The sequence below is a fragment of the Vespa velutina genome, chromosome 12 (genome assembly GCF_912470025.1).
Source record: "Vespa velutina chromosome 12, iVesVel2.1, whole genome shotgun sequence".
Lineage (NCBI taxonomy): Eukaryota > Metazoa > Arthropoda > Insecta > Hymenoptera > Vespidae > Vespa > Vespa velutina.
In genome coordinates, this window is record NC_062199.1 from 3541310 (window position 1) to 3567219 (window position 25910).

General features: G+C 24.5%; 5 protein-coding genes across 6 annotated transcripts in view; 2 read left to right on the plus strand and 3 right to left on the minus strand.

Annotated features, from left to right (window-relative positions):
* LOC124953370 (peroxiredoxin 1-like) overlaps positions 1 to 3151 on the minus strand; it is a 4761-nt gene extending 1610 nt beyond the window's left edge. Inside the window, exons 1-2 of the mRNA XM_047504639.1 lie at positions 2994 to 3151; positions 1143 to 1283 (exon numbers count right to left, since the gene is read on the minus strand). Of these exons, the coding sequence (XP_047360595.1) occupies positions 1143 to 1270 (128 nt within the window). The 5' untranslated portion in view covers positions 1271 to 1283; positions 2994 to 3151. The remainder of the gene's footprint in view (positions 1 to 1142; positions 1284 to 2993) is intronic.
* Positions 3152 to 4152: 1001 nt separating this feature from the next.
* LOC124953351 (cyclin-Y-like protein 1) lies at positions 4153 to 12468 on the minus strand. The gene is made up of 4 exons (XM_047504590.1): positions 11221 to 12468; positions 10820 to 11040; positions 10438 to 10724; positions 4153 to 9930 (listed from the first exon to the last, which is right to left on the minus strand). Exons 1-4 carry the CDS (start codon positions 11450 to 11452, stop codon positions 9642 to 9644), a joined length of 1029 nt encoding a protein of 342 aa, XP_047360546.1. The 5' UTR covers positions 11453 to 12468; the 3' UTR covers positions 4153 to 9641.
* A 955-nt stretch (positions 12469 to 13423) lies between these two features.
* On the minus strand, positions 13424 to 15452 carry LOC124953280. Of its 2 annotated transcripts, none has more exons than XM_047504412.1 (5): positions 15039 to 15452; positions 14744 to 14952; positions 14029 to 14612; positions 13825 to 13930; positions 13424 to 13734 (listed from the first exon to the last, which is right to left on the minus strand). In XM_047504412.1, exons 1-5 carry the CDS (start codon positions 15275 to 15277, stop codon positions 13565 to 13567), a joined length of 1308 nt encoding a protein of 435 aa, XP_047360368.1. In that variant the 5' UTR covers positions 15278 to 15452; the 3' UTR covers positions 13424 to 13564. The 2 variants fall into 2 exon arrangements, with proteins under 2 accessions (XP_047360368.1, XP_047360367.1); XM_047504411.1 differs by having other exon boundaries at positions 14029 to 14633; positions 15039 to 15448.
* A 452-nt stretch (positions 15453 to 15904) lies between these two features.
* On the plus strand, positions 15905 to 19266 carry LOC124953278 (replication protein A 70 kDa DNA-binding subunit). The gene is made up of 14 exons (XM_047504409.1): positions 15905 to 16020; positions 16098 to 16255; positions 16348 to 16395; positions 16558 to 16754; positions 16864 to 17006; positions 17117 to 17204; positions 17311 to 17473; positions 17541 to 17745; positions 17832 to 17944; positions 18049 to 18215; positions 18310 to 18544; positions 18633 to 18716; positions 18820 to 19014; positions 19084 to 19266. Exons 2-14 carry the CDS (start codon positions 16226 to 16228, stop codon positions 19195 to 19197), a joined length of 1782 nt encoding a protein of 593 aa, XP_047360365.1. The 5' UTR covers positions 15905 to 16020; positions 16098 to 16225; the 3' UTR covers positions 19198 to 19266.
* A 506-nt stretch (positions 19267 to 19772) lies between these two features.
* Positions 19773 to 23974, plus strand: LOC124953277 (ubiquitin carboxyl-terminal hydrolase 5). Its single transcript, XM_047504408.1, has 13 exons — positions 19773 to 20083; positions 20175 to 20300; positions 20379 to 20555; positions 20652 to 20758; positions 20847 to 21374; positions 21508 to 21579; positions 21700 to 21892; positions 22251 to 22403; positions 22561 to 22742; positions 22852 to 23237; positions 23339 to 23551; positions 23651 to 23760; positions 23829 to 23974. Exons 1-13 carry the CDS (start codon positions 19988 to 19990, stop codon positions 23892 to 23894), a joined length of 2409 nt encoding a protein of 802 aa, XP_047360364.1. The 5' UTR covers positions 19773 to 19987; the 3' UTR covers positions 23895 to 23974.
* Positions 23975 to 25910: the final 1936 nt, after the last annotated feature.

Genomic DNA, 25910 nt, shown 5'->3' on the forward strand with positions numbered 1-25910 from the left:
CTTTCATTTTGATTTATCAATGATTTAATATAATTTTAAAAGCATACAATTATTTTATTTATGAGGAAAGTCATTCATTCTTTTTCTTTTTCTTTTTTTTCCACGTAAAACTACATACATTTCACAATAAAATAGAATAGAATAAAATAAAAAAAAAAACAAAAGAAAAAAAAATTAAAATTAAATTAAATTTAATTTAAGCAAAACAAAACAAAAATAAATGAATAAATAAATAATAAACGTGAAAATATATCTTCATCCTTAAGAGAAGTGTATTTAATTCTAAATTAAAACAAAAACAAAAAAAAAAGAATAGAAAAAAAATAAACGAATAAACAATAAACGTGACAATGTCTTCATTGTTAAGAGAATGCATTTAATTCTAAATTAAAAAAAAAAAAAAAAATAATAATAATAAATAAATAATAAACATAAAAATATCTTCATTATTAAGAGAAATATATTTCATTATAAAATAAATATTTTCTATAATCATATATATTTATCAAGGTATTTTTTAATGATACCTACAATACTTATGAGATATCATAAGAGTTTATTAATCGAACGTATACAAAAAAAAAAAAAAAATGAAAGAGAAAAAAAGAAAAAAAAGAAAGAAAAAGAAAAAATAGAAAAATAAAAAAAGAAGAAAGAAAAAAATTTTACATCATTAAACTAAAGTGTTCTTTTTATTAAATCAATCGGTCTGTCATGTTAATGTTAATTCTGATAAAAGGTATGAAGGGTAAATAAATCGAGCATATGTCGATTACATTGGTATGCATTCTTATCTTGTATAAAGAGAGAAAAAGAAAAAGAGAGAATGAGAGAGAGAGAGAGAGAGAGAGAGAGAGAGAGAGAGAGAGAGAGAGAGAGAGAGAGAGAGAGAGAGAGAGAGAGAGAGAGAGAGAGAGAGAGAGAGAGAGAGGAAGATTAATTCAGATATAAATCAATTTCCGAAATTTTTGTTATATAATTTTCAAATTTTTACGAATCATTGGAATGATTATTTAAAGCGTAAGGTATAACGGTGTATAGATAAATGATGAAGGACACGGAGAAAGAACGTGGTGGATGGGGTGGGGGGATGGAAAGGAGGAGGAGAGGGATGATGGGACGACAACGATGATTATACGTACAAATCTAGAGGATAGAAGAACAATACAACGTATTGGCCTTCGTAATCGGAAAGTGAGATCTCTTTGAATTGGCCATTGACAACTGCGGTACCACGAAATGCTGGTGCTGGCTTCTGTATAGCTGGCATGGCTTATGTGATTCTATAAGGAAAAATAAAGGAGATAAAATTAAAAGACAGAGAAAGAGAGATAGAGAGAGAGAGAGAGAGAGAGAGAGAGAGAGAGAGAGAATGAAAATAAAAATAAAAATTAATAATAATAATAATAATAATAAAAATAAAACTAAGAAAAAAATAAAAAACGAAAGATAAGATATAAACGAAGACATTGTTAATGAGGTTATATATATATATATATATATATATGTATATATATATATATATATATATATATATACATTATAAGAATCATTATTAGATTAATCGTTAATGGAAAACCGGCAAGGTCATTGAATAAATAATCCATTCTAAAAGTTGAAAATCATCATTTCGTATCCTTCGTTAATTTCAATGTACATCATGATTATAATAATTATGATTATGATTATAATTATATCCATAATCTCTCGCTTAACGACTAGTTAGTTATTTTTATTATAATTGTGAAGAGAGAAAAAAAAAAAAGGAAAAAAAAAAAAAGGAAAAAAAGTGAAAAGAATAAGAAAAAAATGCACCGTAATAAGAAATACTCTGAGTCACGATAATGAGTTGATAATGAAAGAATAAGAAAAAAAAAAAAAAAAAGAAGGAAAGAAAAAAAAATGTACATTCCAAGTACGATCGTAATGATTAGGACAGTCCATGATCTGTAAACACGATTTAATCTAACATTCTTTCGTATCATCGCTAACTTTAATTTGATTGTTTAGACGTATACGCAATATAAGATATAATATAAATCATTTAAAAGTCGATAATATATAATAAAATCTTCATTATAAATCAAAAGTTTTATATATATATATATAAATTTATTCTTTCGTATGTATATATATATATATATATATATATATATATATATTTTATATATACATATATGAATATATGTATTTTATATATACGTAAACGTTTAATCAAAAAATTTATGATACTTAATGTTCAATACTCTTTGTTAATAGGCAATAAAATTAAAAAAAAAATTTTCTTCCTAATATCTTGAAAATAATTATTTCTATTTTCGTAAATGTAAAGTACGTTTACATGTAAATTATCATAAAACAAGGCTTCCGATAGTAAGAAGTAAAAAAGAAAAAAAAAACGAGGTCAAATTAATGTCCATGAATGAACAAAAAAAAAAAAATAATAATAATAATAAATAAATAAATAAATAAATAAATAAAATGATTAACGAATCATTCGAATGATTTTATCGAATGCTCCAAGTTTATGCCAATAATCTGTTCTATAAAAGAGTAATGATGAAGAAAAAGAGAAAAAAAAACAACAACAAATACGTCGAGTTCCTTAACCTTCCATTTTATCTTGCTTAAATATTTAATAAATTTATATAAGTTTTGCAACGTCATAGATTACATCATAAATCGTACAGATTGAAAGATCTTCAAAGAAATAATTAATATGATCGGAATGATCATTTATTGTAAAAAAAAAAAAAAAAGAAAATTGTAGTGCAATCCATCACGTTTTCTTCTACGCTCTAAAAATGATATGTTAAACGGTTTCGTGGAACGCCATGACCTCGAATAAAGGATAGAGAAAAATCTCTAACGAAAAACATTTGAAATAATAAACTCCATTGTTAAAACGTATCTATATTTAATACATTAACATATTAAAAAAAAGAAACTTATGATAATTCGATGATAGATTAAATAAATTTTTTATATATTACCTTGGTTCTTAACGTAAGAGAAGCAGTTAACTCGACGAAAGCTGAACAAAGAAAGTAATAAGAACCTCACCGGTGACCGGTTTCATACGAATCTATTCAATGACTAACACCTTGTGAAGGGCAACTTACTGCTTATGTTATCATCAACGATAACAGAACCATCTGTAAGATAAATTTCGAACTACGAATTGATCATTCTTATTATTCTATATATTAGAATAATAGAAATTTGTCTGTCATATAAATATCAGACTTATGAAATGTCAAACTAGCCTACAATTCTTAAATTTGACAGTACCACTTGTCAGATAAATATCAAACTATAAATTGACCAATCCCGTTTTCCTTCTGGCAAAAGTAGTGTCACGTGTCATCAATGTACCAATCAGCGTGCGCTCTCGTCTAACCAATACCGTTTCAACAATTTTTCTACAAACGCGGGAAACGCTTTAATCTTTTTTTTTTTTTTTTTTTTTTTCTTTATCTTCGAGTAATTCTTTGAATCGTAATTATACGTTTCGTTTTGTTTAATACTATATTAATATCAAATATATTCGTTATCATGTTAAAAGTAAATCTGAACGTTATTATACTCAATTAAAATTAAAATTGACTTTGTGAAGTATCGCTAATAGTATAGTTGCTATATCTGGCGTTTAAATTGTAGATTTGAATTGAAATATCGTACATTAAAAGTAAATCAAAAGAACATTTATTTCAATTAAATTTAAAAGTAACATTTCATTCACGATAAAATCATAATTAAAAAATACTTTATCATTTCTTTTAATAGATTATGAAATTGGTACGTTTTATATTATAATTCATTTATCATGAAAATTTAATTTAAAAATTTTTTATATAAATATTCAAAAACAAAAATGCCATACTTTTAATAAAGATTTAATTTAAACTGTGAAAAAATAGTCGGGGGAGGGGGAAAGAAAATAAACAAGTTGTATATATTACTTTGTAAGAAAAATGAAATATTTTGGAATACATCAGGAAACTAATATTTTATGCAGTAATATTAAAAAAAAAAAAAAATGTTTATATATATATATATATATATATATATATATATATATGTTTTTAAATACTTTTAATATTAGAAAAGGATAATAGGTAGAGAAAGAAAATTGATATAATGTAAAACGTATTGGGGAACATTGTCTGTTTTTTTTTTTATGTTAGAATGAAAATCCAATTAAAAAAAAAAAAAATGTACAGTCTTGAATAATTTGATAATTTTACACAATAAAATGATTTATGATATACTTATACATGATTATATTCATACAAGTCTCATTAAAGTAAGAATATACAAGTCTAATTAATTAATATGTCTATGTATCACAACTTCACATTTTCAGAGTATTGGCCATAATACATTAGCAAAATGTTTATTTTTTGCTCTGTGTCGAATAAAGTATTAAATAAAATATAGGACTGTTGTTATTTAGGATGGAAGACTTGAAAGTGGATACTCTTTAGTATCTTTGCTCTCAAGTATAAACACTGTGCAACTAATTCTAATAAAGCGATCTGGTTTATAATATTATCTTATGAATCATATATAAATTTAGCGTAGCAATTTATTTACAGGACGCAACAAGACTTCATTCGAGATTGTCTTTATAATGAACTTCTATTTATAAAAATAGTTGTACTAGAAATTTTATAAGTTCTATGTCTTCAGAAAATGAAGATGTAGATCAGGTAACACAACCTGATCTCCTTTGTTACATGGTGTCTTCGATATTATTTTGGCCTGCTCAATATCGTCATACAATTACATCATTCATTGAGTCGTAAAAGTTCATGCAATTGATAACCGATTCCCATTTGTTATAATAAAAATATTTCCTTGTTAATTGTGTCGAGGAACTAAAGAGTTGATATATCTGGACCAAAATTGGAGATATGTTACATCTATACTTATATTAAAACTCTCTTGCTCTGCGTTACATTATTATATAATACAGAGTAAACTGTAAATGTTTTTTAAACTTCACATATTAAATTCGACAGTCTCATTGCACTATATTTCTATTATAATATTATGATTTTCGTTTTTAATAAAATATAAAAATAATAATAAGCTGTAATTACTCTGTAACGTCACTCCAAAGGTCCGACGGAACTTCAGATTAAGAGTATCAATTTCTATACACACATATTATATCCAGTCGTACGGTAAAACTATCTTATATTTATGAGCCTATTTCGTAAGTATAAAATTTCAAATGATTTTACATAAGTAAAGCAATAACAAACGGTAGATAAGTTGTTATTGGTCTTATGTGATATATAAGCATCACATATGTATATAGACCTTTTTATTAAATTTTAATTAAGTTTATAAGTCATCTAAAAATTTTCTTTTCTTTTCTAAGTAATATTATAAAATATTGCCTATTGTTCATAATGTTCATTTTATGAAAATCATTTTAATTGTTTTACAACTGAAAAGTATATATTTTTTGGTAAATTTTAAAAGCAATCATCACTTTTATTAAATAATAATAAAAATCATTATGATATAATCATTCATGAAAAGATGATCTATTTGATGCAATAGATAGAAAATAAATGTAAATGAAATAGAATAAATACGTTCATTTTAAATATCTTTTGTTCCCACAAATTTATCTTAAAAATTTTAAGTTAATATAAATTTAATCGGTCGGTTATCTAAATTATATACTAAACTATACAATCTATAATCAAAATCTATTATATAATAATAGTACAAACGAATAAAAATTTAATTTCATAATTATTCAGTTCTTCAACTTTGGGAATATTCTGCACATTTATATACAGTCATTTAATTATTAATCATTAATGGGCTTATACTCTGGACCATTTATACAAATTGATTTGCTACAGAACTTATTATATACTATCATTAATGTAGCGTGTAAACTATTTAAATATAAATAACATTATATGCACTTATACAAGCTGTTATTATAAAATCGTAAATAATTATACAATAATAATGACATAATTTATATATTCACTGTTACATAAGTGAAAAATTTTTGTTCGATAGGTGCAGTCAATAAACACTGAAATTAATGTCTTGTATTAGCATAAATCTTGTTTTATCATTAAATTAAAAAATATTTATAATTTTTAATATGGACTGCAACATCAAAAGAAATTCAAAATAAGAGAATAACATTGTACATATAGTGAGTATTTACATTATATTATTTGTTATAATGTTTAATTGTACTGCGAAATAAACAAAGTCATCTAAGAAAATAACATATCCACGTCTCTGTAATCATATCTTAAATATTAATTATATATTTTTTTATATATAGAAATTATTTTACTTTCAAATGATGGACATTTTCTCTATCTAAATATATTTTGAAAGACAAGACACGCAGCTCAGTATTATTTGGAAGTGAATCGCAATTTCAATCTTTCTTAGCAGAATTTATCATTGTGCTGATAATAACAAAACGCATCAATGTTATGATTTTTGTAAAATTTGTAATCTTTCTTCGTGTATGAATTATGTTTAAATTTAAGATACTCTAAATCCAAGATTTACTTCCTATTTCTTGCATCATATATTTATAATATAATTAGTATCTAATATCTAGATCTCCTTCTGTAAGAAAAATATAATCACAGAAATTTGAATAGAGAACTTACTACTAAGATTTGCAAGTCTGAAGTTAATGTCTGTTTTATGCACAAAAGATTCTTATTGCATCTGTATCAATTAGCTATACACTTGAAAAAAATTATTACTTCATATCGCAATGGAATGATTTCTTTTAATGAGATCTATATGTGCAATATGTTACACAATAAGTATGATGCGCATAATATCATTCGATTACATAAATGTTTGGAAGTGTATTGTAAGTTAATCATTATGTCTATATTTTTTTAATCAAAAATAAATAAGTAAAATTAAATAGAAAAATACGAAGAAGAAACAGCGTGCATCTACAAATTTATTTGAAGTTACTGATTGGGTGGTGTCCCATGTATAAATCAAGTAATAAACAAACAAATAGAAATTTTTGGATATATATCCTGTATTTTGTGAATCGTGAATATGTATTTAAGATGATAAACGATTATAAATAGTTTTCTGTAAATAATGAATTAAAAAGTGTTTAATCTTATGTGTGTACAAAAATGAGCTAGATATTTTTTTTTTTTTTTACAATTAAATATATGATAAATTACAATAATTTAAAAAAGAAAAAAAAATGATTTTAATCGTGCAAATTATATATTCGCACAACCCACTTTATGAACAACTGTATACACAACTATACATTTATAATGAATTAATGAAATCATTTGAAAAAATTTGTTATCTTGAAAGATAGAAATTTAGATAATAATAAAAAGAAAAAATACTTGTTGCTATAAAATACAATGTGCAAACAATAACTTTTATCGCAATAATACAAAATGATATAACAAAAGGAGTCAATTATGAAATTAATTATTAACATTCATTAATATTGTGATTTAATTATCTATCTCCAACAATTAAAAAACAATTCAATTGGCTCTCATGAATATTATCTTATGCAAAATCACAAAGCATAAATGGCAATTGTATAATAATAATTTTATAAGAAAATGCGCGCGCGTATGTATGTATACATGTACATAATTCATATACTTTCTTCTACATTTACGTAGATGTACAGATATAGATTTCCAATGCTTCTAGATATGCACAAGATACTCTAAATATATTAAGGTAATTAGATGTGACATGGCTTTGGCTTTTCATTTTCATTTTCTTTTTCTATTTTCTTTCTTCTTCTTCTTGTTTTTCTTTTTTTTTTTTTTTCTTTTTTTACGTGATTTTATTACATTAACTTTATGTGGAAATATATGAAATATGTAATTTTCTATCTTTAATGAAATTTAATGACTGTATTAAAATTCCAATTGCACTGTATCTTTCTGTTCTATATTGTTGTTTTAATATATCAGCCAAAAATTTTTAGCCCTTATGTAATTCAGTCAATATATTAACTGCTTTGGATGAATAACAGTTGACTAATATATATCACATGTTATTTCCTTTAATAAGAAGATTACTAATTATGCTAATACTTTTTCTGCTCACCATTTTCACTGTCCTAACGCGCACCTGTTACGTTATTACCTTATATTATTTTATATTGCTCACATAGTACAGTCCCAGATTGATGACTTAACTTTTACAAAAAGCATAATAATAGTTTTGAAACTATAAGTAATAAATAGGATTATTATTTTCACATTTCGTATAAATAAATTATGAAAATTTTCCTATCTTTCATGTGTTAAAATCGATAGAAAAGGAAAATAGTTAATAAAATAGTTCTATTTTTGCTACGTCCATGAACACGTTGATCACTTGACTTTCACAGAAAAATGAACTTATCCAAACCAATATTAAAAGTAATAATACGATATAGTTGTATAGTTTCTAAATGAAAACGTTTTAAAATAGTGTAAAGTTATTATTAAAACGCTGTAAAAAGCTTTAAAGAAAAATAACTTAACTTCGTACAATTTTACACCACCCTTCAAGTTTAAAAATTTATAGAGTATGTTCTATGTGTATATATACATTTACTTATACAGTGTATTTGCATTATTACTGCTATACCATTTTTTTTTTTTTTGTAAGTTAATGGCGCATGAAAAAATGGGAAACTTTTTCCATTTTATTATGAGTATAATGACTTAAATCAATTTTTATAACTTTGTAATAGGTATCAAAATATATAGTAATACCATCATTTTTTTTGTAGAAGCTATACTTATTTTTTTTTTTTTCTTTTTCTTTTTTTATATATAAAGTTTATGAAGATTAAGGTCACTATATATCCATACCTGTTGTATACAATCATTGTAAATTGATTAAAACTATTTATTTTATATTTTTTATAGGAAATAATAAAACTTTCTCCTTTTTCCCCTTTCGCTTTTTTCCCTCTAATTTTTCATACAGCTATTACAAGAAAAATTCCAAGAAGTAATAATGCAAACATTCTATATATAATTTTTAATTAATTATTACGCTCAAAATGAAAATTAGAATTTTCAAAAAAAGTTGAAAATGTTAACATTTATTATACTATGTATAAAAAAAGTAAATTATAACAGCATTCTATTCATTAAAATCTGTTTTATTGAAATGGATTTTAAGCGTGTTATTGATAGCCAAAGTTTAGCCAGTATTTAATTTTAGGCAATATTTATATTCACTTATGTGAAATAATAAAGCAAAATAATATATCTCGTTTTATATGTATTAGCACGTAATAATTTGAAATATTATAGTAAATAAAAATAAGTATCAATCAAAGATAATGATATTAAAATTGTTAACAGGGAAGAATTGAAGACCGAGCAGATATCTAATCAAAAGTTATCTAATCAATGGGACTTCCTTTTTTCCTGATAATATTAACAAATAGAGTCCTGTATGCAAATTACAGGATAATAGATTTGTTACAAATTTTTTGTTGTTCTTTTTTTTTTTTATATATATGAACTTTATAAACACTAATCACTATAAAAACTTACACAAAATCTTTCCACATTCTCTAATTTAGAATGTCAATGTATTTGCATATTTTTGTATATTTAAATACTTATTTAGGACAAAATAGCAATACTACGTCTAGGTCCACCTATGCAAACATTATCTAAACTATACCACTTTTTTATACCAGTACGTAGGGCTTCAGCTGTTACCTTATCTTCGTAGACTCTGGACATAGCTTCTAATTTTTGCGCTTTTTCCTTACTAAGTGGCTCACTGGGGAATGTTAATTCATTTGCTTCTGCAAGTGTGCGTAAATCAAAATAGTACTTGGCATACACACTTGAAGGAACGTTTATATTAAACTGTAGCATTTCCAAAAATTGTCTCTCCAATTCGTTCCTACAAAAAATCAAATTTTTAAAATATTTTGATATAGACAATTACACACACAAAAAAAAGAAAAAATATTATAGCGTAAATTGTACTCTCCATATTTTTAACAGTGGCATAATCAATACGATTTGCAGTTGTCATATATGATATATATATATATATATACATATATATATATATATATATATATATATATATATATATATATCTGTGTCTTTTTACTTATTTCATGCTTATTAAATTAGATAATTTCACAAAAAAAAAAATGAATGACAGAGAAAATTTTCTTATATTTTTCTTTGCAATTTTTTTCTTATACTCGTTTTATAACCATTTGATAAATATTATAAGTAATATAGAAGAGTGAAACATGCAGTACTTTGAAATACCTTATAAGTTTAGCTGAAAGAAAGATTCAAAAAAAGTACTATCGAATGACAATGTTTTGTATGCTAGTATTATGTATATAAATTATTTATTTTTATTTAATGTATATAACTGAAGAATACTTACATATCTTCTACCGTAATATCTTTTAAAATTTGACAGTAATCTACGTTCCACACAGCCTGATCATCCCATACTTTAGAAGCTAATAAAATAGCTCCAAGTACTATACGTTTCCAATTAGCTGGTGTTATATCTATTTCTGCATAAGTAAGTAGACGTTCAAGATAAACTAATGTTATGATGGCACATTCAGCTGTCAATTGAGCAGCATTAAATAGAGTCCTTACAAATTTATATATTTGTTTGTGCTCTGGATTATGTTTATCATAATCATCCGCAACACCGTCCCTCTAAAAAGTAATAAATATAATCATATAACTTTTCTGATATTCTAATAACTAATAAAAAAAAAAAGAAATATATATATATATATTTCCACAATTACCGTTAAAGGATGTAATTTTTCATCGAATATATCAATTTGTCTGTGTGAAGTTCTATTTTTTATGTGATAATAAACGGCTAAGGCAACACATTTCACAGTATTTTTTAAATTAGGTTGCGAAACGGTGCTGTCGTCCAAATATATTGTACTACAACTGCTACTTTTCTTGAGAGGCCTTGTATCTGCTATTTGATGTTGACTCTTTTTTCTTACCATACCATCTATCAAAAGAAAAAAAAGAAAAAAAAAAAAAAAAAATAGAAAAAAAAAAAAGAAAAAAAAAGAAAAAAGAAAAAAGAAAAAATTATTATTGAAAATATCGCTAGGTGATTGAAATTTATCTATAAAAATATAGCTTGGTTTTCAGACAATACCATAAATCTATACAAACATATACTTACTTTCAATCGCTTGTTTAGATCGTTCCATGAAAATAGTGCCTGCGCAAGGATGTAGCGATGGATCAGAGTCCCAGTCTTCTGGTTCTCGTTCACTAATGTGCTGTAAATTATTAACACTGATACCTCCTTCTGGAAGATGTTCTTCAAGGCCCCTTGTGACACCTTCAACTGCTAATTCCTTACGTCCAACTTGTGGACTGGAATAAACACAGCAACTGTTTTTGTTCCCCATTTCTTTCTTTCTTTCTTTATTACTTTTTTTTTCTTTTTTTTTTCTTTTTCTCTTTTTTTTTTTTTTTTTTTTTTTTCCTTTCTTTATTTTCTACAAAAGATCCTCCACAGTTTGTGTCTTCTTCTTTGAAAAATTTTCAGGCGATACAAGTGATAATAACAGAATGAACAGCGAAACGAACGGATAGTTTTCTTTAAAAGGAATTTTTTCTAGTTGTTCACATCTCGTTATACACTGTGATCAGCTGACAAAACGTACGAAATGCATAATACACATTGTTCCATCCCATTTACTCATTTCAATGCTAATATGCACCGCATGCACTACCAAAAATGTTGCCTTGTCAAACTATTTCTTTCTCCCTTTTTCTCTTTCTTTCTATCTATCTATCTATCTATCTATGTATCTATCTATCTATCTTTCTTTTCTCTCTCTCTCTCTCTCTCTCTCTCTTTCTCTCTTTCTCTCTCTGTCTCTCTCTTTCTTTCTTTCTTTCTCTTTCTATTTTTTTTTTCTCACGATAGATAAAACACTTTAATAATATCGTTTGAAAATAATATAATCGTTGTTAATATCTCTTTATCTCCTAATTCGTATCAACGTATAATTGCTTTTACAATTGTCAAGGAACGCAGCAGTGCCAACGCCTTGAAGTTTTCCTCGTGCCGGTCGACTTTTCCTCGAGGTTTAAGCTACACGAGCTAAATTCTCGAGAGAAAATGTGACTCTTGATGTGGCTCATTGTCGTCGTTTATAATTCCCATTGTTAAACGCGCATCAAAAAGCGCGAATATCCTCGCGGAAATTTCTTTTGTGATTTTTCACTATCTGCCACTAACTTTTCGTTATACTTATATATGTATGTACATATGTGTATGACTCTACGGATACCAATGTATTAAATATTGACGCATGAAACATATAACTACTAGAAACGCCGATGTAATACATGTGCCGTTATGTCTTTAATTTGGACAATTCAGAAATAATCCTTACCGTCGCCATCTTAGATCTAAAGGATATCCTTTAATTAGCTTAAAACCGGAAATTAACTATTGTGACGTCATTTGTCAAATTCCATTCAAAGGTTATAAATATGAAATTTATTTAATAATCATTTTTATTCTCATTTATTATTTATCAGGTATAAATTGTTTTTATTTTTTATTTAATTTCTTTTTTTTAGTTTATAAAAAGACGATTATTTTTATTTGGAAAATATATCAACAATGTTATTAATTTCCCACATTATTTCTTTCTACTTTCATTTTTTAATTATTCGAGTATTTTCATTGGTCGTACGATTGAACTCATTTATGATTGTTAGATTCGATATTTAATTATATTTATAAATGTATATTGTCATAATTATAAATTTTATAGTAAATACGAAACTTTGATATATGTTAATATAGAAAATATAAATAAATAAATAAATAAATAAATAAATAAGTAAATAAATATATATATATATACATATAAAACTAATTTTTTAACTTCTTAATAATAATTTATTTAATATTAAAATTGCGTCTATAAAGTTACTGATAATTATAACCAGAATGAAATTATTGAAATAGAAATTTCATAAAATGAAATAAAAATAAAAATAAATTTTTTCTTATATAAATTTTACATATTGCATTTATTTTTTAATTAAAAAATTTTATATATATATTATATATATATCGTTATATAATATATACATATATATATATATATATATATATATATATATATATATATGTGTATATATATCGTTCATGTTTATAAAAATAAAAAAAATAAATCGGTTACGATAATCAAACTAATAAATCTTATACATTTGCTACAAAACATATTAATTTGGCAATTCCTTATTTATAACATATCTAAGAGAATGAATATTGTAAAAGTAGATATTATAATTATTTAACATATTGCTTGATAATAAAACTTTGGTCATAATAAAATTATTTGTAACGTTTGAAATTGTCTTTTATAAAATATATTAAACATAATAAAATAACAGTAGACTTAATGAAAAACTAAGACAAAGAGATGATTATCATGCTTAATTTAAGAAACAGAAACGAAAATGTTAAAATATAAAAAATAATTAAAATTAATACTTTAAGAAACTATGTTCGTGTTATTACTAGATGACTTTTTTATAAAACATGGTTCCATCATGTGAGAATAATTTATATTCAAAATATTCGATATTATTCCATTCGTTTCTGGTTCGAGAATACTAAACTTTCCTGAAGGAATGGTACCATTATATATTTGATCTAATCCTTCTGAAAATTGTAGTTAATAATGAATTAACTTGTATTTAATTTTATGATTTGAAAGTTAGTAAGATAAGTAATAAAAATACCATGACTTACTTATTACTTTAAGAGTGAAAACATTGGTTTGTTGGTTTAATCCCATAACCTGTGCTACAATTATTTTAGACATATGTGGACTGTAATCTTCCCCAATTCTTAACATCTGTGAAACATCATTTAATATTAGAATATATTTTCACCTTACTTATATATATAATATTAATTCTACTTTGAAATTTTATATGTAATATTAATATGTACTTTGAATCCAATAATATCATTGTTTTGTACATCGTACATTTGTGCAATAGGATATTGTTCAAGTTCTACATCAGAAAATGATTGATTTTTAACATCGTGATTAATTTCTTTTCCGGATGTATTTTTTTTTACTGTATTATTCAATGTCTCATCTGTTTTTTCATTAGGAATATCTATATTTTCAACTTCTACATTAGATATATTTTGCGGATTAACGATTTCTTCTTTTATTTTTTTATTAGGAAATGTAAGAGGCGTAGAACTGTTCCTTAAACTAAAAAGTTTTGATAATGCAGGTTCAATCACAAACTGTTGCATCATTTCTATTTCATTTGTTTCAGTTGTATCAAATCTTATATGTTTTCCTGAAGATAAAACAAGAGAATCTACTATCTTAGGTTTTTTTGTTGTATTATTCTTGTCATTAGAATCTTTTACAGATGTTGATATATTCTTCTTTCCTTTTCTATGTCGTACTCTTTTACGTTTCGTTGAATTCGTTTCTTTTTCTATAAAACTACAATCTTCCATTGTATTACTATTCATTGTTTTATAATCTGTACAATTATCGTCTGTATCATCTTCTACGCTGTAAAATGTTACATCTATAGAAGATAAAATTGTAATTTTATTATATATTACAAAAGGAGATACTTTAATATATTAAATATAAAATTAATATAAACATATTTGTATATAAATAAAAAATTCAAACCTTGTTTTGATGCTGATGAAAGACCATTTGACTGAATAGTAATATCCTTAGGAGGAACTTCCATAACAGAAAATTCAATAGTTTGTACTTCTTTATGGTTAAATGTTTTGTTCCCTTTGTTTTCACTGTTATCATTATCTTGTATAATTGGTGATAAAAAATTTATAGATGATTCTACTTCATTTTCTAAACCACTACCTGGTATAACGCTGTGACAAAAATATGAACAAATTATTATTTTATTTTTAAGAACATATATGATACATTATATAATTCAAAAAAGAAAAAAACATACATAATTGTTTCGTTCTCTTTTATAATTCGTGCATCTTCAGACGGTGGTAAATATTCGGTATTATTTAAACATAAATGATAAGGTTCACGAATGTTAAATAATTTTTTAATATGTTTCTTCATATCAGAAATTTGTAAGATTTTAGTTCCATCGACGAAAATCCAACAAAATCGTCGAATATCATGATAATATTTCGATAAATCGACTTTTATACGAAAATCTGAACGAGCCATGTTCATCGATGGCAATTTAATTTATAAACGTTAATAATAAAGAAGTTGCCTTAGTTAAATTCAAATACTCTCTCGAAACCACCATCAAAATAATTGCCTACACTTTTAGTTCTTTGCTGGTAAAGTTAGGTGACTCAATGGTATATCGGTGTGATATATTTTTATTTGTTTATGATTAAAAAGTATTACCAACCAAGACTGAAAAAGTAAAATAAATTAACTAAATATTTTACCAAGGAAGTTGATCGATTTTCTTTTTTAGTATTTTATTTAATGTTGTTTTTTCTTTTTTTCTTTTTTTTTTTTTTTCTTTTTTTTTTTTTTTTTTAGAAATAATTTAATGTAAATATATATTACTTCATTATATTGTATTACTATTATTTTTTTACTATGTTATTAAAATTTATAATAATTACATAGAAAACTTTGATTAATAGTAATTATAGTAAGAACATGTAAAACGAATCATATATGTACTTATTTTATCTTTTCTTTTTTATAAATGTTTAATAATTAATAAGCAAAAACAGAAAAAATATATATATATATTTATATATATAAGAGAATAAAAAGTTTTAAAGGATAATATTATTTTAAAAATAGTTCTAAAATATATATCCTAGATATTTTTTATGTTGGTAATCGGATACAATAAGCGGGAAAAATTAGCCGGTATAACCAGCAACACAATTGAATATGATACAACGTAGTTTGCTGAGCGAACGTATGCTTTGTACTAAGATTGATAGGTTTGTAATAAACAATTGATTATTAGTTTTATTTGTCAGATTAATCATTATTGTAATTATCTAATTTCTTTATCTAGATCATTTATTAGCATAATCGTATATTGTAATATATTACAATTCTGAACATTTTTAACTTTGTGCTCTGTTGAAAGAAGAAATAATTCTCTAATTTGCTTTTTTATAAATTATAATTAAGAGAATAAACATGATTCCTTTAACAGAAGGATCATTAGATGTAAGTATAACAAATATAAATTTTGATATAATATCATTGTAACATATTGTATGTTTACATTTTATAAATATTTTGATGATGCTTCTCTTTAGAAAATCATGGCAGGCATTGATGTTGAAAAACCAATCCTACAAATATTGGTAAGAAAATGTTAAATGTATTTATATATATATGTGTGTATTACTCAATAAATCTTTTAGGTTATATCTTTAAAACATTTATACATTTTATATTGTTATATTTGTAATATTTATTGTTTATAGCTATATGCAAAATAATAATATATTATTTTTTTAATATAGGGTCATAAAAAGTTAGCAAGCTCCAGTAGTGGAGATCGTTATAGATTATTAGTTTCTGATGGCAAAAGAGTAAATTCTTTTACAATGTTAGCTACACAATTAAATTCGATGATAACGGATAATATTTTGACTGAATTTTCAATATGTCAAGTTAATAGATATGCTGTAAGTACTGTCAATAATGGTGGAAAACAAAAGTAAGTATTAAACTTTATTTATTTATTAATTGTTAATGTTATCAGAAAGAATGTAATTGTTAATTATATATATATATATATATATACATGTTTGCTTATATTTAAATAGACGTGTGATGGTGATATTGAGTCTTGATTTAAAAGTATCTGGTGAAGAAGTTGGTTCCAAAATAGGAAATCCCACAAATATTGATAGCAATGCAAACACAGAAGCTGAATCAAAAAAACCACAATCTATACAAACCCCCAGTGGTAAATATACAAATACTCTTGTTTTAATAGTTATTTTTAATAGTAATTTTTCAAGATTATTGGAAATATAATAACAATTTTTTACATTATGATATTTGATTAAATTACAGCCGTTACTATTCAAAAGAATACTGTAAATCATTCATCTTCTGATATAAATACAACTCCTATTGTTGGATTAAGTCCGTATCAAAATAAGTAAGTTGTATTAATATAATATTATAAAATAAAATATATTGACTAAATTTTTATGTAAAATGTAATTCATCTAAATGTAATTATTTTTTAATTATTTGTATTATAGATGGGTTATTAAAGCAAGAATAACAAATAAATCTAATATTATTACATGGTCTAATTCTCGGGGTGAAGGAAAATTATTTTCAATGGATTTAGTTGATGAAAGCGGTGAGATAAGGTGTACAGCATTCAGAGATCAGTGTGATAAATTTTATGATATGATAGAGGTGTGTACGACTCTTATTTTCTAAAATTCTTACTTCAAGTTATAATTTATCTTTTGTATTTAACTAGGTTGGAAAAATTTATTATATTTCACGATGTAATTTAAAACCAGCAAATAAAAATTACAGTACTTTGAAGAATGATTATGAAATGAGTATGACTCAAGATACAGAAATTATTCTATGCCACGATGATGTGGATGATATTCCAATGATTCAGTTTGATTTTGTACCAATAAATACTATAGAAAATAAAGAAAAGAATGATATTATAGGTATGGTGTATACACTTGTATATATATATATTTATATATAAATAATTTACGTTGATTTATTTTGATCTATATCTATTATATCACAGATGTTTTGGGAATTGCAAAATCTTGTGAAGAAATACAGACTCTAAGAGCAAGAACCACAGGCAGGGAACTTAAAAAGAGAGATGTTATGTTGGTAGATGAAAGTAATACCATGGTAAAAGATTGGTTATTAAAAAAAAAAAAAAAAAAAAAAAAAAGAAAGATATATATTTATGTGATATATAAAATTATAGCAAAAACATTAACAATATATTATAGGTATGTTTGAGTTTGTGGGGTGCAGATGCTGAAAAGTTTGATGGAAATAATAATCCTGTTGTGGCTATTAGAGGTGCACGTATTGGTGAATTTAATGGTGGAAAAAATCTTTCCGCTGTAATGTCTTCTGTTATTCAAATAGATCCTGACATACCAGAAGCTCACAAGTATAGTCATTAATATAAAAAGACTTCTATCTTAACATTTCATAATATTTTAATATTATTAAAGAGATATATATTTTTTTTATTTTTTATATAGATTACGTGGGTGGTATAATACTATAGGAATGTCTGATCAAGCTAAAAGTTTATCTACGAATAATGCACGTGGAGGTGGTATGAATGGAACATGGTTAACTATAAAAGAAGCACAAAATATAACAAGCTCCAGTGAAAATGGTTTCAATATTTTCATTTCAAAACTTACTGTTAATTTGATTAAAGCCGAAAATGTTGTTTATAAATCATGTCCGGTTGATGGCTGTAATAAGAAAGTATGTAAATCTTTATCTTAACTTATAATAATTATCTTAACTTATTTTAATTATATATAATTAAAATTTTTTTTTTTTTAATTTTAAGATGATAGATCAAGCTAATGGAATGTACAGATGTGAAAAATGTAACAAAGAATTTCCAAGTTTTAAGTACCGCCTCCTTGCGAATGTATGTACTTGAATATGTAATTACTGTTTTATCAAGATAAATGTATAAAACTTCTCTTTATTTAAAATTTAATATAAAATTTATTTTCATATCGATTTTGTAGGTCAATTTTGGAGATTGGCAAAATAATCAATGGGTAACAGCCTTCAATGATGAAGCTGAGAAATTATTAAATGTAACTGCACAAGAATTGGGTGAATTACAAGAGAATAATAAAGATGCATACATGGACAAGTTTTCTGAAGTTGCATTTCAAAGTTTCATTGTGAAACTACGTATGAAAATAGAAACATTCAATGTTAGTTAAACATTATATCATATATATGTATATATATTTTAATTTAATACAAATGATTTTATTTTATAGGATGAAACAAGATTAAAAGCAAGCTGTTTATCGATATCACCAATTGATTACAAAGTATATAATGATATCTTGTTAACAAAACTTAAAGATATCATTGGGATTGAAAAGCTTTAAGTTATCATATATGTTAATTTGTTATAATGTATTACGCTATATACCTATAATGATTTTTATTTAAGTTAATTGTTAGATATTTATGTCTTTTACCCTTTGCACATTTATTTTTTCCTTTTTTTCCTTTTATATATATAAGAAAATATTATAAGTCTATATTTGTATTCAAATAAAATTAATCCAAATTTATCAAATCAAGATAACATATTTAATAATACTTTTTGTCATATTATATGTGTAGGCATCATATATTAACCTTTATTCTATAAAATGATATGTAAATCTAATTATATGCAGTATTTCTCAAAAATAATAATAAATATGTATACCAACAAAAGAATAATATATATATATATATTTTTTTTATTATCTTTAATATGGTATGTCTGCTTTGTTCTTATACAAAGATTTTAACCTTTTATCAAAAGAATTAATTTCTTAATTTTTTTTTATGCAAATCGTATCATATAAATGAAACAAAAAAAAATTATTAATCTGTTAAAGTAAAAATAAAAAAATAAAAAAGAAAAGAATAGAAAAAAGAAAAAACGAGTATAGAAGAAATAAAAAAAAAAAAAAATTCTATACAACAGCGAAATAAACCCGATTTGAAAATTCTGTATTTTCGTTCGCCATTTCGCAAATCACGTATGTCATATATATATGTGTATGTAAGCCGGCGCTTTATGTGAGCTGATGCCCATTAGAAGGTTACGTTTGGAACGACATTATTTTTGAGTTATAAATCCTTAAAGTGTTCTTTCGATTTGTGCGATAGAAGAAATCTATCATGGAAGAGTTAATGCAGCATTTAAATAAAATAAAAGTGCCACAAAAAGGCGATAAAATATATAAGGATGAGTGTGTTTATTCATTCGATACACCAGTAAGATATTTTTCCATTTTTTTTTATACATTCTAATAATATTACAAGCAATCCATATTAATAGCTATCTCTATTAATTTTTTGTTAAAAGGATACAACTACGGGCTTATATATTAATCTAACAACATTTTTGGGATTGGGACAAGATCATGTTCTTCATTATTATCAGTTAACCAATAATCCTGTCTTTCTTCACATAAAACGTACAAAAAAAGAGGTACGTTATAAATAACTATTCTTTAATGCAATTTTAATCCATATATTCTTTTTATTACAATGTATTTTAACATTGTAGATTGTATCCGATCAAAAAGGAGACGGTCCTGAAAAAAAGATAACGAGATTAGCTATAGGAACTTCTGGTGGCTTTACGCCAGATCAACAAAAGTATACTTATCACGAGGAATATAAAATAGTTATATTGCCAAAGTTTACAGAAATTCCATATCCTAAGGATGGTCTGCCAGAACAAGTAAGATTCATAGAATTATATATAAACACTTGATGTATCATGAGTGATTTATTAAATATTAGTTTTATATATTATAATTGAAATTTTTTATAACAGATAGAAATAGCTATTAAATCAATATTGGAGTCAGATTCTGCATCAAAGGTGGCTGAAACTGAAACTTTGAGTGGAACTTGGGATGGAGAAATAAAGGCTATATCGAAGTTAGTATTTAGTATTAATTGCAAAATAATTTTATCTTGTCGTTTGTAAAAATTAACATTATTATTGATAATTATTTAATGTTCTTAGGCATGCAAAGAATTTGAAACAATTGGATAATGGCAAAAAAATACCTCCAAATGGTTGGAAGTGCGAGAAATGCGATCTCACACAGAATCTTTGGTTAAATCTGACAGATGGTTCCATTCTTTGTGGGCGTAGATTTTATGATGGCACTGGAGGAAACGATCATGCAGTTGAACATTATCGTAACACAAATTATCCGCTTGCTGTTAAATTGGGTACCATAACAAAAGAAGGGAAAGGAGATGTGTTTTCATATGATGAGAATGATATGGTAGAAGATCCTAATTTAATTGAACATTTGGCTCACTGGGGAATTAACATTACTCAGATGGAAAAAACTGATAAATCTATGATTGAATTAGAATTAGATCTTAATCAAAAATTTGGAGAATGGGTTGCCCTTCAAGAAGCTGCAAGCAAATTAACGCCATTGTATGGACCTGGTTACACTGGTCTTGCTAATCTTGGAAATTCTTGTTATCTAAATAGTGTTATGCAAATGTTATTTGTTATTCCCGACTTTATAAAAAGGTATATAAATTATATATATATATATATATATATGAACAATGCTTTGTGGAATATGTTCGTAAAAAAAAAAAAAAAAAAAAAAAAAAAAGATTATTAAATATATATTTATAATAATCGAAAATATTTTTTATAGATTTGTAGATGGTGCACCACAGATATACAATCAGAATTACACTGATCCTGCAAATGATTTTAATGTTCAAATGTAAGATGAACGAAGTATAAAATAGATTTATTTAATGATATATATATATATATTTTTTTTTGTTTAATAATATATAAACATTATATATATGTTTATTTATACAATTAATATTTATTTTAGGTCTAAGCTCGGAGTTGGATTACTTTCGGGAAAATATTCCGTACCACCAAAATCAAACACAGAAGATGAATCGCGACAAGGTATTCCTCCAAGAATGTTCAAAACCTTGATTGGTCGTGGACATCCAGGTTTTTCCTCAAATCGGCAACAAGACGCTCAGGAATTCTTCCTACAGCTCATTAACATTTTAGATGTAATTATTAATATATAACACATAAATGAAATTAAAAAAATGTGTTTACAAAATGATATCAAAATGCATCCATTAGTTTAACAATATTTTTCGTATTAACAGGCAAAGGTGTCCAAACTTGAAAATGATAATTTTTGTGAAATTTAGAGTATGTTCCAATCCTATTGAAATATTAACATATTTCTATAAAGTTTCATAAAACATCACAATTTTCAACTTGGAAATCATGCCTCGTTTATTAGTATACATGTATTTGTAACTACCTAAATAATTTTATAATGTATTTCAATGTTTTTTTTTTTTTTTATATATCAATATTATTTAGTATCTCATTAACAAAATGTTATTAATTTAACAGCGTAACAGCAGACATCAAGCAAATCCTACTGACAGCTTTAAGTTTAAGGTGGAAGAACGTTATCAATGTACAAGATCTGGTAAAGTGAAATATACTTATCGTCCCGAATACATCTTACCATTGCCTATACCATTAGAAGCAGCAACGAACAAGGTATGACGAATTATATTTATAAAAAGCAGTAATTTACAAATTATTACTATATTTTTCAATTAAGTATCCAGATTATATCCCTACTACAAATAAATTGCAACTGAAGTTGGATCTATTGGTCAGTGAATAGTAGTAATGAAATGTAGTATAATGTCAGGAAGAAGTTGCGGCATATGAAGCACTGAAGAAAGAAACAGAAGCAAAAGGACAAAAAGTAGACCCAAATACTTTCGTGAGGCCACGTATAAAGCTAATGTCATGCCTGGAAACTTTTATACAGCCCGAGATAGTCGAACAATTTTACAGTTCTGCATTGAATGAAAAGACAACTGCACAGAAGTAAGCATTCAATTATATGATAACATTAATATATATATATATTAATTTTTTATTTTTTATTAATTTTATTAATTTTGTATTATTTTTTTTTCTTTTTTAAATATTATAGAACAACGAGACTAGCTACATTTCCGGATTTCTTATTGATGCATTTAAAAAAATTTACTATGAAGGAAAACTGGAGCCCCGTTAAATTAGATGTAGCAATAGAAATGCCAGATATAATAGATCTGAGCTCTTTACGTGGACTAGGTTTACAACCTGGAGAAGACTTACTACCTGAAATAGCTGGTTCTAATCCACCATCTCCAGTCTATGATACAGGCATTTTAAATGATCTAACAGATATGGGTTTCCCTCAAGAAGCCTGCAAACGAGCTTTATATTTCACCGAAAATCGCAGCTTAGAAGCGGCTACCAATTGGGTAATGGAACATATTGGTGATTCTGATATTGCAGATCCATTTGTGCCTCCTGGAATTGATATTAAACCAGGTAGATTATAGTTCTATATGAGGATTCGTATATATCAATATATGATATTGTAACTATTGTAAAAAAAGAAATTTAATGAAATATTACAATCAAAATTTTAGGGAGAGATAAATTTATACCAAATGATAATGCATTAGCAACGGTAATGAGTATGGGTTTTACTAAAGAACAAGCAATAAAAGCTCTTAAAGCGACTGATAATAATTTAGAACGTGCAGCGGATTGGATATTCAGTCATCAAGTTGAACTGGATGCGTTAGATGTTGAAAATGATGCAGGACGTTCAGAAGATATATTCCGAGATGGCAGTAATCGTACGTAATACATATGTTTCATTTTTTATTTAAGAAATTATATCATTATCACACATATATTTTAATTAATATTATTAATAATACTTTCTATCTCTACAGAATATAAATTAGTAGGATTTATATCACACATGGGAACATCAACAATGGTAGGACATTATGTCTGTCATTTGTTAAAAGATAATCGATGGGTTATATATAACGATGATAGAGTAAGTAATAATATATTGTTATTTATCTTATCATTATATGATATTTCATATCTAGTAATTTCTTACAGATTGCTTTATCTGAAAATCCACCTAAGGAGTTGGGATATATATATCTGTATCAACGCATCGAATAGATTACGTGACATTGACTTTGTATAAAAAAAATATTATATCATCCTTTAACAATAAAAAAATACGGCAAATAATAATCCTACTATGCGTGTTCTCGATATTGTTATTTAACAGCATGTATTTTTTAATATTATTTATCGTTTTCAAATAACATGATACCTTTAGTTTTAATTAATAATGATATCATCCTTAATGATATTTGCGTGGAGATATTAAAGTGGTAAACTTTCATATAAAATTATTTTCTATTATATATATATATTTTTTTTATTTTCTATTATATATTTTTATATCTTTTATTTTCTATTATATATTTTTGAACGAATCGGGCCTTGTTTAAAAATGTTCAAATAAATCGAATCCTTTATATATATATATATAGTTATATATTTTATATAAAATATTAATTCACTTCTAAATTTTACTATGAAGTGGATTTGAAATAATACGAATATTTATTTCTTGAATGTCTCTTTTGTAAAAAAATTTTTAAAGTAATAATAAAAAATAGATATCTGAAATACGTTCCATGGCAAACAGAAAATTATTAAATATGATTTAACAGCATTTCATTTCTTAATAATAAACAATTGAATTCATCAATGAAATTTTAATATATACATTTACTTTATTTAATAAATTCAATAATTTTCGATTCGTTAATTTTTAACATAAAATTATTTATTATAAAATGTGGGTGTTATATTTTGACAATTTTTAAATGTTTAATCTAATATTTTAGATAGTAAATTTTACTATACTATGTGCATAAAATATAATATTGTAACACTTATATATAATTCGTTTTTTATATCATTCATATACTAAATTTTATTTTTATTAACAATGTTAATAATTACAATATTGCATGCACATAAATTGCTTTGTATTTGTATATTACATAGTTAAAAAAAAAAAAAAGAAAAAAGAATAAAATAAAATAAAATAAAATAAAATAGAATAAAATATTACAAAAATATATTTTTGTTATAAGTAGAAGGCCACAATTTTACAAAACAAATGTATAGAAGCTTATTAGAAATTATGGCTAACATTTTAACCTGGATAATCAAAAGACCTTTCTTTAGTTTACAAATTTAACGGTCTTACAAAATTGATTTTATATAAACACTCTTATTCATATATATATATTTTATATATTTCAAATATACTTTTAGATTTTTGATTATGATAAATTAAAGCGATCAATGTAAAGAAATAATTTGCTTTTTTTATCGATTATTATCGTAAGAAATATTATTTATTTTTACTGATCGCATTAATTCATTACTAATGCTGCTTAGGTATTATTTAACTTTTAGAAATATTTCTTATTAGGCAGTTAGGCACAACTTATCACAAGAAATGTGGTTATACGACTTCCATCATTAGATAGGTGTACTTAAGATTTAAAATTAATATTGTTTATTCAATAGAATTTACTATGAATTAATTTAATAATATTTACAAAAAAAAATTTCACTTCTCATATTTTTGCATCTATAAAATAGTTTCTAGAATTATTTAATGATTTGAAATTTAAATCGATATTCTTTTGTATAACCAAGCAATCAGATATTAAATAATTGATATCAGATATAAAATAATAATAGCCATCGATTAAAATAATTAATAGATATATAAATACCTACATATACATATATATGTATATATATGTGTATATATATATGTATATATGTGTATATATATATATATATGTATATATATATGTGTATATTTATGTATATATACATATATATATATATATATTTCGAAAGTATTTTATATAAAATTTTAGTATAAAAAACTTTCATGTATTTTGTCACATAAAATTCTAATAGATATTAATCTTTTAACTCATGTTATATAGCTATTTTTCACATATGTTATAACAATACTTAGTTTCATTATAATTTCATTACTATATTACTTAATTAAAATTTTAATATTAAAATATATATATATATATATATATATATATATATATATATATATATATATTAATTTAATATTAATAT